The sequence below is a fragment of the Gopherus evgoodei genome, chromosome 18, assembly GCF_007399415.2.
Source record: "Gopherus evgoodei ecotype Sinaloan lineage chromosome 18, rGopEvg1_v1.p, whole genome shotgun sequence".
Classification (NCBI taxonomy): domain Eukaryota; kingdom Metazoa; phylum Chordata; order Testudines; family Testudinidae; genus Gopherus; species Gopherus evgoodei.
The window spans coordinates 8,192,001-8,206,097 of record NC_044339.1 but is presented as its reverse complement, the minus strand read 5'-3'; the positions used below and the strand labels follow the sequence as shown (position 1 = coordinate 8,206,097).

The following is a 14,097-nucleotide window of genomic DNA, read 5'->3' as shown; positions in this document are numbered from 1 at the left end:
ATCCTGATTTTACAGAGATAATTTTTACCTTTTCTTTCTTTAATTAAAAGCTTTCTTTTTAAGAACCTGATTGATTTTTCCTTGTTTTGGAATCCAAGAGATTGAGTCTAAACTCACCAGGAATTGGTGGGGGGAAAAGGAAGGGAATGGTTAATTCCTCTTTGTTTTAAGATCCAAGGAGTTTGGATCTGTGTAGCTTCCCAAGGCAACCCAGGGAGGGGAAAGTCTGGGGGGAAAAGAAGGGGGATGGTTTATTTCTCCTTGTTTTAAGACCCAAGGGGTTTGGGTCTTGGGTTCCCCAGGGAAGGTTTTGGGGGAACAGGAAGTGTGCCAAACACTATATTTTTGGCTGGTGGCAGAGTACCAAATTTAAGCTAGTAATTAAGCTTAAAAGTGACCATGCAGGTCCCCACTTTTTGGACGCTAAAGTTCAAAGTGGGGAAAAACCCTTGACAAGCTCTGCATATACTTGAAAAATCTGTACAAGCAGCTCTTCGCTTCAGCCTGATTGCCTGGTACATGGAGTGCACTAACTGACAGCAGGAAGGGCATCAGGGAAAACATCTTCCCTCTCAACAGACTTCCTGGAGCCCTCTGATTAATTTTTATGCATGGAGTTCCTTCCTTTTTTCTTTGTCCCTCCCCATAGCTTTCAGAATGTATGAGTTAGACTTGAAAGGTATAGATTTTTAACAGTAAAGGTGGATAAAAGTCGGTTTCACTACACAAACAAAAAAATCTCATCAGTAGTAATCCAAATGTGCAGGTAGGCAAAGTAAGAAAAATGCTGCCTGAGAACATCTGAGAGTTTGATTTAAGAATGTATTTTAAGGGTGATAAAGCTTTAACTTTTTGAATATCAGCATTTGCTGTTATTCAGTAATTATTGTCTGACACACCTCCCTCCGCTCCCCCCAACTGAGATAATATCTTTTAATGGACCAACTTTAATGGACAAGCTTTCAAGCTATACAAAGCTCTTCTTAGACCTGAAGAACTCTATCTCGCTTGAAAGCTGGTCTCTCTCACCAATAGAAGTTGATCCAATAAAATTATTACCTCACTCACCTGGTGTCCCTAATATCCTGGAAATGACACAGCTACAACAGCCCACTGACTGGCAGCCCTCCATAATTTTCCACAGCTGTGAAAATTTAAATCGGTAAAAATTTAAAAATATGCTTAAAAATAAACATTGATGTTATCTGTCAAAATTGTATTAAAAAAATCCAGTTCTGCCATTCCTATGTATGAGCTGTGGCCCAGTCACCTCTGGTGGTTTATCAGTGTATCTTCTCTTCTCTATCTTCCTTCATCCCACCCTTAATCCCTCTAATTTTTTCTTTGTCATATTCTGTCTCTTTTCTCCTGTCCATTATATTGCCAATTTAGATACAATATACGTAAGATTAGAAGCAGGGGCGGCTCTAGACATTTCGCCGCCCCAAGCAGGGTGGCATGCTGCGGGAGGCACTCTGCCGGTCGCCAGTCCCGCGGCTCTGGTGGACCTCCCACAGGCATGCCTGCGGAGGGTCCACTGGTCCCGCAGCTTCACTGAAGCCACACAGGACCAGCCGACCCTCCGCAGGGACTCCTGTGGCAGCTCCACCGGAGCCGCGGGACCAGTGGACCCTCCGCAGGCATGCCTGCGGGAGGTTCACCGGAGCCGCCTGCCGCGCAACCGGCAGAGCGCCCCCTGCGGCATGCCACCCCAAGCACGCGCTTGGCATGCTGGGGTCTGGAGCCACCCCAATTAGAAGCAGAGCTCAACATTTTTCAGCAGAACAATTTGCCATCCAAAAATGCAGTTTTGTTGAAATCAGAATGTTGATTTTGACACTTTGGATGGGAAAAGTTGAAACGTTTCATTTCAACATCATTTTGATTCATTTAGTTTCAACTTTTACAGTCTATTAAAATATGAGTGTTGATATATTTATATTTAATACTATGTATACAATGTTATATTTGATATTTTCATTTAATGTAAAAGTTGAAGTGACGTGTAGCAAGACAATGCTGTCAGTTACATTTTTTTTAATATTAATTTATGAGAAATGTCTGGCTTCTTGTTTCAATTCAGAAGTCAAATGTCGTTTCCCCCACCTCTGCCCTCCCCTCCACCCCCCAAAATGTCAGAATTTCCCAAGGAATGGAAGTTCCAGATTCTAACCAGGTAAGAAGGTCCCTTTTGGGATGTCTCAGATGCTCTGGTTAGAAACTGATAATTAACACATTCAGATCTATGTCTGGCATTTGGCAGTCCCATGCTGTCAAAGTGATGTGACATTTCCGAACAGCCAGTGGCAAGTCATCTGAGTGAATCATTGTAGCATTTGATTAGCACTCAACTTGCTTTTAAGATTTGACTCCTCCTGGAATGAGAGAATTTGGTCTGGTGTTGAAAAAAATGAATCAAAGCAAACTAAGGTGTTTCATGCTGTTAATTTTTAGGTCTGAAAATGAGCACAATTGAATCATGCATTCAGAGAACCTATTGCTGAGCCATCCTCAGATGTGATGTAAGCAGGTATGATGCTCTTGATTTCAGGGGAGTTGCACCCATTTACAGCAGCCACTGTAAGTAGATAAGTGTATGCATACGTTTAGATAGGCTCCTGTTGTATTAGCCCTTTGCCATGATGCCTGCTGTGAGAAAACTCTACATGACAGAAAAATGCTTCGCTATCTCTCATTTCAGAGCCAAGACTGTTCTCTCCAGTTAGGGTCTGGGAAGATCCCAGAATGAAGGGCAGCATGTAAATCACTCTTTTTCTCGAGCACAAACATTCAGCCACAAATGTTACCCAAGTCCTTCCCTCACCATTCCCACTGCAGCCGTCAAGCAGTTTAAAGCGAGTTCTCCCTGTGGTTTTCGCCGTTCCATGTCCGGTGAGTGGCTGGAATTAAAGCTGGATCAGCCTCTCACTTACACTAATTTAAATGTTAAGTCAGTTGAGTTACAACCATAGACAACTGGTGTGAGTGCAAGAAACTGAGGCCCACAACTTGCATGAAAGAATTAGCAGGAAGTTGGGACAAATAATTTCGCTATGTGAATATTGTTTTGCGGCAACAGCAGCCACATTTTTAAATGTCCAGTCTGTCTTCTGTGGGGGCACTGTGTGCCACAGAATGAACTCCAGGTGCAAATCTGAATAATCACATCCACCATTAATTTCTCAAGCATAAAAGTCCAGACACTAATTGGAGAGAACAGTCTTGGCTATGAAATGAGAGCTAGGGAAACATTTTTCTGTCATGTAGAGTTTTCTCACAGCAGGTGTCATGGCAAAGGGCTAATACAACAAGAGGACTATCTAAACGTATGCATACACTTGCCAAAAAGCATGGGCTGGCCTCAACCCTCCTGCAAATCAACCCCTAATTACCAGCCACAGAGGACACTGAGATGAGATGTACAAACCTCTGAGGCATGGGGGCAGGGTTGCTCGTTGCCCTTGCTATCTGTTTCTATGGAGAAGTGCTTCAGATTTCATCCATGTGAAATTGACCTGAGCTGCATCTGCGGACAATATCCATCAGTTAGCATCTCTTACGTAAGAATGACTTTCTCAGTAAGGCTTGGGTCAGAACGATGACTGCTCATAATGATTATGGGCCCCTCCATCTCCACCTACTCCAGAAATGTCACGGTAATTAAAGGGCCACTTTTATCTACAATTCAACCTGCTTTAAAATGAGAAAAAAATGTGGATTGAGTGGTTTATTTAATTCATAAGAAATGCATCCTTGGGAGAGCATAATTCAGAAAAGAAAATAACTTCTGCCCAGCGGTTCTATCTTTGTAGCTCCGTTGACTTCAGATGAGTCACACTACAGATTAATTTGACCCACTGATTTTCACTCTATCAGCTTTTGTGTCAGAGAGAGAAACAATAGCAAGAGATAATGTTAATAACGTCAACTTTAACCCTATAATTTCCCTGTACATGAGCTTTTGAAAAAATTCTCTTCTCCTGTATGTCTGAACTGTTAAAACTAGTCATTTTTAAGTGAGAGGGCTCTGAAAAAATTTAGATACTAGATCTACATTTTTTTAAATGGCCATCTAAAATTCACTCCAGCTGCTGAACTACTGAAGAGATTCACTTTCAACATTTCCAGAAATCACTTTGTGTCCTAACAGTAAGTGATGTAATCTAGGTTGCGATCAACATTTGCTTTCATGCCTAACAAAAGGATTTTAACTCTGCTTTAACTGAACTCAGCTTTAACTAAGGAGTCACTGCCAGAAACTCCATAATATGTTCTATACAACTCTGCCAGTGCACCTCGATCCTGACCTGTTGGAACTCCTCTTTTCCATGATGGGACCCTGCGCATCTCTGTACCTCTCACTCCTAGGCTACATTGCCCTTGCTGTTTCACTTCTAGGTCTGTCAATGTGAGGGTCAGAGTACAGGGTACTGAGCCTTTTCTGGGGCAGGCTGTATGTCCTCTGTTCCCATCTTGTGGGAAATACTCAACACCCTGCAGGATCAGGGTTACAGACAAATGTCGCTTTGTGACCAGAGTAATCTTCCCACTGTGCAGAGATTAATGCTCTGCGTTTTGGTACTGGAAAGGCTGTCATTGCTGAAGTGTCCTACACTCAGCCCTCGCTGCCTTCTGCTGGAAGAGCAGAGCTGCACCGGTACTGAGGTGACGACAACCCTTTGGGGATTTTAGGAGGAGAATATGATGGGGGGCTTTGCATTTCCTTCCCTCAGCAGCAAACCTCTGGCAGCTCAACTGATACTTACTTCAGACTCCAGAGTTGTTAATTTGACTCTTGTCATGAATAATAGATTCAGTGACACAGTCTGAAAAGGAAAATAATTGAAAATAAATCCATGAATTCACAATAAATGAAGGTGCTTACTGCTCCCCCAGCTAGGCGCTCTGCCCCAGCGGTGCGTGCATTTCATTAGCATTGTCTACGCAAGTAGAGCATATGACGGTCCTTTTGGAAGAACGGTGCTTTAGAAAGGTAAGATATGATTCTTTTCTGTGCTCCAGAAGCAGCCATTCCCTTTATTACCCCTAACCATCTCACACAGAAATACATTTTAAAAATACTGTAGATGGTTTGTTTAAGAAAAAAGCAAACCCTGTTATTGTGGTTCCTGCAAGATAGCACCGTACTGACCCTACGAAAGCAAGGCAGCCTTGGACTGTCATTTTAGTTTGTGGGGGTTTTACCGCATGATAAAGCTGCTCCCTGGATATTACAAGTGTCAAGAAAATCAAAGAAATGAAATTCTCAGCCATCCAGATGTCTTGGGCTCTTGTAAACAGCAGAGTGTGCCCATGAGTTCATTGCCAGGGCCATATGCTTATTGCTCCTTTGTAATCCTCGCTGAATACTCCGGATGCCTCATCAGCTGGAGCTGGGGGAACGTTGCCTGGCTCAGCTGCTCTCCCCTTTCTCTCTCCATGCAATTAGCAGTGAGGCCAAGGAATCTTTTTAGTCTGAGTGTTTTCAGAGTACACTGATCAGCAGAGCAAACGGCTGCACCTCATGCACTCTCTTCAATAGCCTGTTGGGGCTTGATCTGCACCTGGGGATGTCCGGGGTGCATCTCCCATCGAAGTCTGCTAGTCTGGATCAGTCAGTCTAAGCCTTACCGGGGGCATGGAAAGCTTTGGGCTCCGTTTTAAGAAGCTCTGAGTGAGCAGAGACCCACTTTACCACATTCTCTTTAACCTGGTGTTACTTGGAGCAGGAAAAACCCAACTCCCCCCCACCCCCTCCTCCACCTAACCATCAGCTGGGAGAAGCCTCAGATGGCCCCCATCCTCTCCTTCTGTTCTTCCTCTCCCCATTTCTTATCTAGTAGTTGGCCTTCTTGGTGGGGCCTCCTCCTCCTCTTTAGCCAGAAGGTGACCAGGCAGTTTGCTCCTTCTTCTCTGGCCTGAGTGTCTTCAGAGTATGGCCTGACAATTTCAATTTAGTGGCCTGTTCCTCTGGTCTAAAGACACAAGACCTGGTAACTTTTCCGTTGGGTCCTTCTGCTGACTCTTGACAGTTGAAAAGTCACTTCATATCCCTCCTTATTGCCATTTCTGTGAGAAGCACTAATCCGTCTACCTTTCTGTCTCTCACCATGGTATCTAAGGGCTAGATCCACAGCCTGCTGAAGTCATTGGAAAGATTGCCATTGAATTCAGTTGGTGTTCCATCATGGTCTAAGCATGTTGAATCAGTTTCTCTCTCAAATTGGTTGGGTGATGGTTCTTCCCAAGGGATGACCCAGGATCAAGACCAGGTCCAGCCCAACGTAGGAATGCAGGTTGCTCGATTGACTGAGAATTCCATTTCTTCAGATGATTCTTTCTGCTTGTAATACTCACTGGAGGCCATCCAAGCTCCCGTGCATTTGAGATTTGCCCATCAATATTTTTATCAAGCCATGGAGGGAGCCGGCCTCTGGGTAATAGATATGATAGATGAATATGTCTGCTGGGAGTGGGTTAAAGAAGCTACAGTGGCACAATTTCACACTTAGAGCTGGCCCGAAAAAATGGGATTTTCCTGGCATAAATGCACACAGCAAAAATCTGGAGGAAATTTTTCCATTGGGAAGTTTTGTATATATGGGAAAGTTTTTTTGTTTTTTCCCCACATTCCTAATGTTTCCCAACTTTTTCCATTTGGGAGACAGTAAGAAAGTCGGGGGAAAGCATTTGACACTTAAAATGAACAGTGTTTCCTATATAACTGCAAACACTTAAAAAGCAACAGTGTTACTTTCTATCCCAACCTAGCACACTCTCTGGAAGTAACACACTCAGGGAGAAATTAACACTTTGAAAGTGAAAGTAACACTTTCAACATTTAATACTGCTAAATGGAAATTTTGAGGGGAGGGGAATCGTTCTTTACAAAACCCCACTTTCTGACGAGAACAGTTTTGTCAAAATTTTCGACCAGCTCTAGCCATGCTGTTCGTGGCATTAACAGTGAGAAAATGAATAAAAATCTTGGATCTCATTCTGATTTTATACCAGTGTGACTCAGAAGTAACTCTGCTGAAGTCACTGGAATGGCACCAATGTAAAGTAGGTGTAATGGGGTCAGAATAAACCTCTAAAATCCAGAGCTGCACTTTCTAGGTTACATCTGTCTGGTCCTCAGACCACATATTTCATCAGGCCCTGCTAACCTGAAGACATCTAACTTGTCTAAATCATTTTTAATTTTTTTACTCTCTATTTTAGCTTCAGATCTTATCTCATTTTCACTGGCGTTCGCTGCGTTAGACATCCAATCACTACTAACCTTTTAGACCTAATTGGTGAATAAAGTAATGAGGGGATGGGCTATTCCACCCTTCACTCCCTTTGGGGTTTCAAAAAGAAAAGGCTTTCAGGGGAAAATGAGCAGAAGATGCTGTCTGACGACAACAACTGCTCGTTGGGAGATGGGAGAACAGGGAGAAGCAAGCTTCACCATCATGGCTCCCACTCCCACCATGTCCTCGGGATCTACTTTGACACCACGGGACCTTTTGTCATCCTAATCCCAAGAGCTGTTCTGACTAGACTGGCCCCAAGAAAAGGAGCCCAGATGACCTCAGCATCTCCACCAGTTATAGCTAAACCCCAAATGCTGGTATGCATTAGCCAAGTCTTGGAGCGGCTAAGAAGACCAAGTGTCATGCTTGTGTTTCTCCAGCAGTGAGGTTGCAAATGAGAGTCAACACCAGAGGCAGAAGTGGCACGTTCAATCTTTTCTGTTCTTTTCTTTCCCTTCTTGTGTGTTTGGTTTTGTCTTTTAGGAAACAAGGTGGGACTTCAACATCTCCAGCCCATCACAACTAACGTTTCTCATTTCCCCAAAAGGACAGTTATTACCATCTAAAAGATGGTCAGATGAAGGGGGGGGGCCTTTAAAAACTCTTTCCAGCTGAAGGGAAAGGAAACAAAAAATGTTGTTAAAATGAAAGCCATACTTGATACTTTACATTTTAAAGGATTTCACTGTTTTTCCTTCTTTTTCTCTATCATTACAGAAAGGTTAACAGGATGTTGAATGGCATATTGCCATGGTACTAAGCATGCTGAGATTTCTAGGTACCCAGCCCCAATCTTTGTTTAACAGTGTTTAATGTTGACGGTGATTGGGTTATGTTAACACTTTTGAGTCTCTGGGCCCATCTCTTCCATCTGAATTAATACAACAGTTCTGTTCTTGGCTCTGACACTGGTCTGCTGAGTGAGTCTCTTCCCATCTCTGGTTCCTCTCTCATCGTCTGTCTGTCTTGTCTGTTTGGACTGCAAATTCTTCCAGATACTGACTTTCTCTTGCTCTGTGTTACAATGTACAGTGACTAGCCCACCAGCGTCTCAGGTGGGGGTCTCTAGCTGCTATAGCTAATCTATGAGACACAGCCTGACTAAGGGTATTGGAATCTGGTTCATACCCATAGTGAGTCAATGACAAAGCCAAAATTAGAGCTGAGCCGCCTGCTTCATAGGTCACTCCCTGTCCACCATGCCATACACCCTCTCAAGTGTCGCCTCCAGGTTGTACGCAGTTGAAAGTCACGTTTTGCAGTCATATAGCCAAAAATGCTTAAAATTATAATAATCCCTTCCCTGTTCTCAAAGGGAAGGATCCTCTCTTATACATATACTGCTGCTTTATCTGTTCCTTCTCAGAGCTTCTCAAACAGCCCAGTCAGTTGAGCAGAGCCGTAGGACCAGCAACAGCTTATGACTAACAGAAGGCTGTGTGATAACTGCAAATCGATTCCATTGTCATCACTTTTCAGACACAGCTGTGTATCCCCGTCTCCTCTCCCCCTGGAATTGCTGTCATTAATCCAGTCAACAGCATCCAGGGCAGAATGCCCATCACTTGTCTCCAGGCAGAGACCTTTAGTGGTTTGGTTTCAGGCATGGGACAACATTTTGTTTTATTTTAAAAGCTCCTGCAAATTGAACTGCATTTTTATGACACCATAACCCCAGGCACTTATTACACTGAGCAGAAATCATTCCGCCTGAATTTATTAGGCACAGCTGAGAATGTACAAGGACATTTCTGGCACTCTTGGATGGATCTGAATTTTAAAACATTTCCAAAATGTCTGTGATGGGGACTCCTTTAAATTATACTGTAGTTCAGAGGAGAAGTCGGTAGCTACACTCACAGCTTTCTGCACCCTTGTTCTGTGCTACTCAGGCAGAATTAGTGGTACAGTCCAGGAGCGTTGTGCCACTCTGGTGATGCAAGCAACTGTAAAACCCACTTCAGCAGGGTAAGGCCACCAGTGGGTACCAGTGAATCTGGCCCATGGTTTTTATTTTCCACCCACAAGCTATAAAGTAATAACTTTGGCTAGAAAAGCACTTGTTTAATTGCATTTCTTTTTATAGTTCTTACTGCAGCTGGCCACGAAGAATAATCAAACGAGTGTTTTCATTTTGCACTCTCTATTCTTCCATTAAAGCCTTATAACGCTTTTTGAAACGCTCCCTTTCGATTCTCCCTCCTTCCCTGGTTTTAAGGCTCTCTTTGTGCAGCAGCTGAGGTGCAGCCGCCAAGATTTCCGAATGATGGCTTGCATTTCAGCAGCAGGCTGTCAAGGACCTAGAACAGCTGCACTTTCCAGTCGTGATGGCAGAGGAATTTCCCTGAAACCCTGGCTCCTTCCATTTGGCTGACAGTTTTTGCTGGCAGTTCTTTGCTCAGCTCTGCAGTACGTAGTGCACTTTTGGGAAAAAGTCCTGTCTACCATTAAGCTCTGTACAGCACTTGCATTTATCTGGCTTTGCAGACTCCTGGGCAGTCATCTGCAGTGTCCCTTGAGACTACCTCTTCTCCTTCAGCCCGCTGAAGTCGTTGTCTCACTGAGCTGTCTTGCCCAACTAGAGGAAATGTAACAGCTGTCTTTAAAGGGAGCACATCTTGGGTTGGAAATGGAGCCAAACAGGAGACTTTTTAAACATTTTATTTTCCAGTTAATCCAGTACCTGTTCCTCTCCACTTAATCCTCCTCTCAACTAATGTCCTTTATTTCACTGCCTTCTAAACCCCCATACTGATGAATAAAGGATTCCTACTTTTTCTGAGAACAATGTGCACATCTGAACAGTCAAGCCATTAGGCCTTTGGTGGTTATTTTAATTAAAGTACTAATCTGTTCAAAATATAACAAGCCTGTTGGGCCATCTGGGCTGATTAAAGTTGCATAGTGAATTATTAATATGCTGATTAAATCCTTCAATTCGCTCCAAGTTCTAAGTGCATCCAAATGTTACCACTCAAAGGCTGCTTTATACAAATGGTTAGGGTTGAGTTTTGACTTCACATGAAATAATTCTGGACTGGTTTAGTAACTGGAGACTCTATTCACTTTGCCAGTAATTGGGCCAGATCTTTGATTCTGACTAGATCCCCTTTGCAGCACTTAAAAGTGTCCTAAGAATGCAGATGGGGATCTCCCTATCCTAAGGGAATTCCCCACTGGCTGTATCCCCTGCAGCCCTGCATAGACTTAGCTGGTCGGACATTATTCTAGTGGGGTAAATATCTTTGAAAAATGATAAGTATTAGACATATTTATTCAAATAACAAGGCTGTTCATGCTTCAGGGTGTTGCTGATTACCAGCTGGGATAAGGAAGGAACTTCTATCATGATGCATTATGAGCCAGCTGTTGGAGAGAGGATTGGCTGCAGACACTAAGGACCCCTAGGATTAAAAATCATACACCTTTAGTCTCTGCTAAAATCTCTACTGCCAGCTGAACTGGGGGCCATGAAAGCAGTCATGACTCAGGCTAATGGCATTTTCATCTCAGTGGAGAAACCCACTGGTAATTCTAGTCTGTTTCTCTTCTGCTGGCAGATGATTCCACTCATTTGGCTGAGTAACATAGAAAAGGATATTTAAAGATAAGTATTTTCTATTGAGGATCTTAGCTGCACTACTTCAAAAGCCTCACTCAGCAGACGCTGCACTTTGGAGTGAAAAGGCAGCTGGCTGCCATCAAACTGGCGGGTTAGGATCCTTAATGTTCACTTGTTCCTTTTTAACTGATTATACTTAAACATAATTATTATAATTAAACAGAGGGAAATCTGACTGTTTCTCTCTCTTGCTTGCACTGATTTACGGAGGAGTCCAATATGCCTCTCAGAAGGTAGTTGTCTTGTAATTACGTGTGATCACAATGTAAGAGAGAGCCCTGCCTGATATATGCTCCAAACGCAGTCTTATCTCAGTATGTTCTTAAGGCTAGAACAGTATTTCAGTAATGTCTTCTAGCAGGTTCCATTCAACAACCTTAAAACTCTTAATACATCTTAATTCTCACTGCACACCTCTGATGTAGACACAATTGTCTGCATTTTACGGGTGGAGAAACAAAGGCACAGAGAAGTGAGGACTTGCCCACAGCAAATCAGTGGCAGAGCCAGAAACAGAACCCAGACCTCCTGACTCCCAGCCTCGAACTCTAACCACTACAGAATACGTCCTCTCTTAGCCTGACAACATACAAGACTTTTTCTTGAAAGCTAGAGGTGTCCAAGCCTTTAAACACGCAGCATAAGTAATGCTCATGGAGCAAAGGTGATGAAGAGTGTGAAGTGGTGCAGGAATGGAGCAGCCAATGGGAATCTGCATGTGGCTGGGGTAGTGGTTAGTCTTGGGGAACTGAATTTTTCAGACATATTTCTCCCTGTCTTTCAAAGCCGAGGCTGAATATCCCTGCAGCTGCTGGCCCCCATGTGCAGAGCTCTACTGATCTGGCTTAGTTGGGCGTTAATGGGACTTTTCATACTCTCAGAACTATGTTGTTTTTTGCAGGTGAATGGCCACCTGGACTACATGAAGCAAATGGACACTATCCTGAAGGCTGTGGGCATTAAAACCAAGGAGTGTCGTCTGGAGGAGAAGGGGAATCCCAGCCTTTTCTCCAACCAGGGTGAGAAAAGTCAGACGACAGCCAGCAGTGAGAGTCAGGCAGAGGAAAGCACCTTGGGAGATGATAAATCCATCAGCCATGATCACTGGTCCTGGCAGCCTGTACCCAGCGAAGGACTGCAGCCTGGTGACAGGAACTCGGATCTTGCACACCCTGAGGTTTCTGAACTTCCAGGCTCTTTGGATGCCAGCAGAGACCAGAACCCAGCCAGACTGGAAAAACCTTTACTGGCCAACTCTTTGCCCTGATTCTGCTGCTCATGTCCTGGGAGGAACCTTCCTTCCCTGCGCTGGCTGTTCAGACATAAATGACCTCAAAAAGCCGGCAGTACACCAAGGTCTGGACTGAATCCCTGCCTCAGAATGAATTAGTGGCTCTTCCCTTGGTCGCTGCATCATAGCCACAGCACGCAATCTGTCCAGCACTCCAGTGCAGAAGGGCATCTACCAAACCCCTCCCCTCAAAACAGCACTGGTGCCATTGGCCAGTTCTAGGGGCAGTGACTACAGAACATTCATCCCAGGGGAATCTCAGGACTTGTGGATCTATAGGACCCTCCAGAAAATGGATGTGACAAACCGGTTGTTAGCAAAAGTAATAACGTTCGTAGCTGCTGTGCTGTTGCATTAGAGAGGTACTAGACCCATCGAATAACCCAGAGATGTCTGTCTTGACAGGAAACAAATCAGGGATCCTTTTGAGTGTGTTATGGTGGGAGGATGTTCGGCTAGGATTAAAACCTCTCTCACATGACTACAACCCTGCAAGCTGCCCAGCGGACGGGGATGGGATGCCATGGTCACGGCTCCCTCCTGTTTTCCCATCACTTCATGCTACATAATGGGACATGCCAGCAGCTAGTCTTAGAGCTGGTGTGGAAAGGCCCAACTGCTGCCATTGCAGGCACATGGTCTGCCAGGCTGCTTTGATCTAACAGGGGAGCAGCAATCTGCTTTCCAGAGGGGAATATTGATTGCTGTGACAGACGGGGCTGAAATCTCACAGCCGTTCCTGCGCCTCTCGGGTTGGTTCTGTTTCCTCCCCTCCTACCCATGAAAAATTCATGACTGAGTGGGAGTTTGAAATGACATAGGCTCTCTCCCTTGTCCCTCTAGCTTCTGCCCTAGGAGCGGCTCATGGCTGGCTGTTGTGTCAGTGATGAGCCCCCCACTCCTCCTCTCCTCTTAGTGCTTTTGTGCACAAACTGGCACAGAGACTGATATACCGATGTACTGGCCATGTCACTGATGCTGCGTAGAGATGCTTTAACAAGGTGCTGTCGCCCTACACTGGAGCCCTGCACGTGGAACAGAACCCCAAAGAGAACACTTCAGCTGCTGCTTTCAGGACCACATGGAAACTGGCATACAGCGTAGGAGCGTTACTGGATCAAAACCTTCCGAGCTACTGCCGCTGGGTTCTCCTGCGTGCAGAGGAAAGGACCCGGGGCAAATGCTTAGCTGCTGTAAATCAGCATAGTGCCCCTCAGTTCAGTGATGGATATACACCAGCTGAGGCACTGGCCTTTATTCGCTGGGGAACAACTGTCACCTTTACAAGAAAATGCTGCTGTAACTTGTGAGTCTTAGGGAACCAGGTGACTTGATGGGCATTGAGAGTATCTTGGAGACCAGGAACCCCGTTTGGTATTCTCACTAGGAAATTAAAAGGTTTAATTTGTTTTGCATTGTTGGAGTTTTTATTTGTTTGGTTTTTTAATGTGGCCAGGTATGTTTGGAGTTTTACATGTACAGTTGGGCTTGATTCACCTGTGTCTGTCCATCGCAGATCTTTTTAACCAGCCTTTCATATGGAGGCAATAGAGGGAGCAAACCCAGGTTCATTCATCATGACTCTGCTAATGGCTGGTTGAGACGTTGCACAAGACATTTTGCAAAGTCCCTGCCTCAGTTTCCCCATATGAGCATATCCCCGGTGGGGACTGGGACAGTTTGCCAAATGTTTTGCGCTCCTTGGATGAAAGGTGCTAGAGAAGAACAAAGTCTGTTTCTCGTGATTTTACCATTGAGTTGGCATCACCAGCTTGAACTGTGCAGTTTCTGCCTAGGCTCTGAAGGGCAGTAACCATACTCCACTTTCATTGCATGGCCCTCATGCAGCTCCTTTCCACATAAACAAGGGAATGTGTATTTGC

The 14,097-nt window shown here is 44.5% G+C and overlaps 1 protein-coding gene across 2 annotated transcripts in view; it reads left to right on the top strand.

Moving 5' to 3' along the window:
* TMCO4 (transmembrane and coiled-coil domains 4) overlaps positions 1-13,616 on the top strand; it is an 83,937-nt gene extending 70,321 nt beyond the window's left edge. For both annotated transcript variants that reach the window (XM_030537725.1, XM_030537724.1), the window contains one exon: positions 11,825-13,616. In XM_030537725.1, the coding sequence (XP_030393585.1) occupies positions 11,825-12,190 (366 nt within the window). In that variant the 3' untranslated portion in view covers positions 12,191-13,616. The remainder of the gene's footprint in view (positions 1-11,824) is intronic.
* Positions 13,617-14,097: the final 481 nt, after the last annotated feature.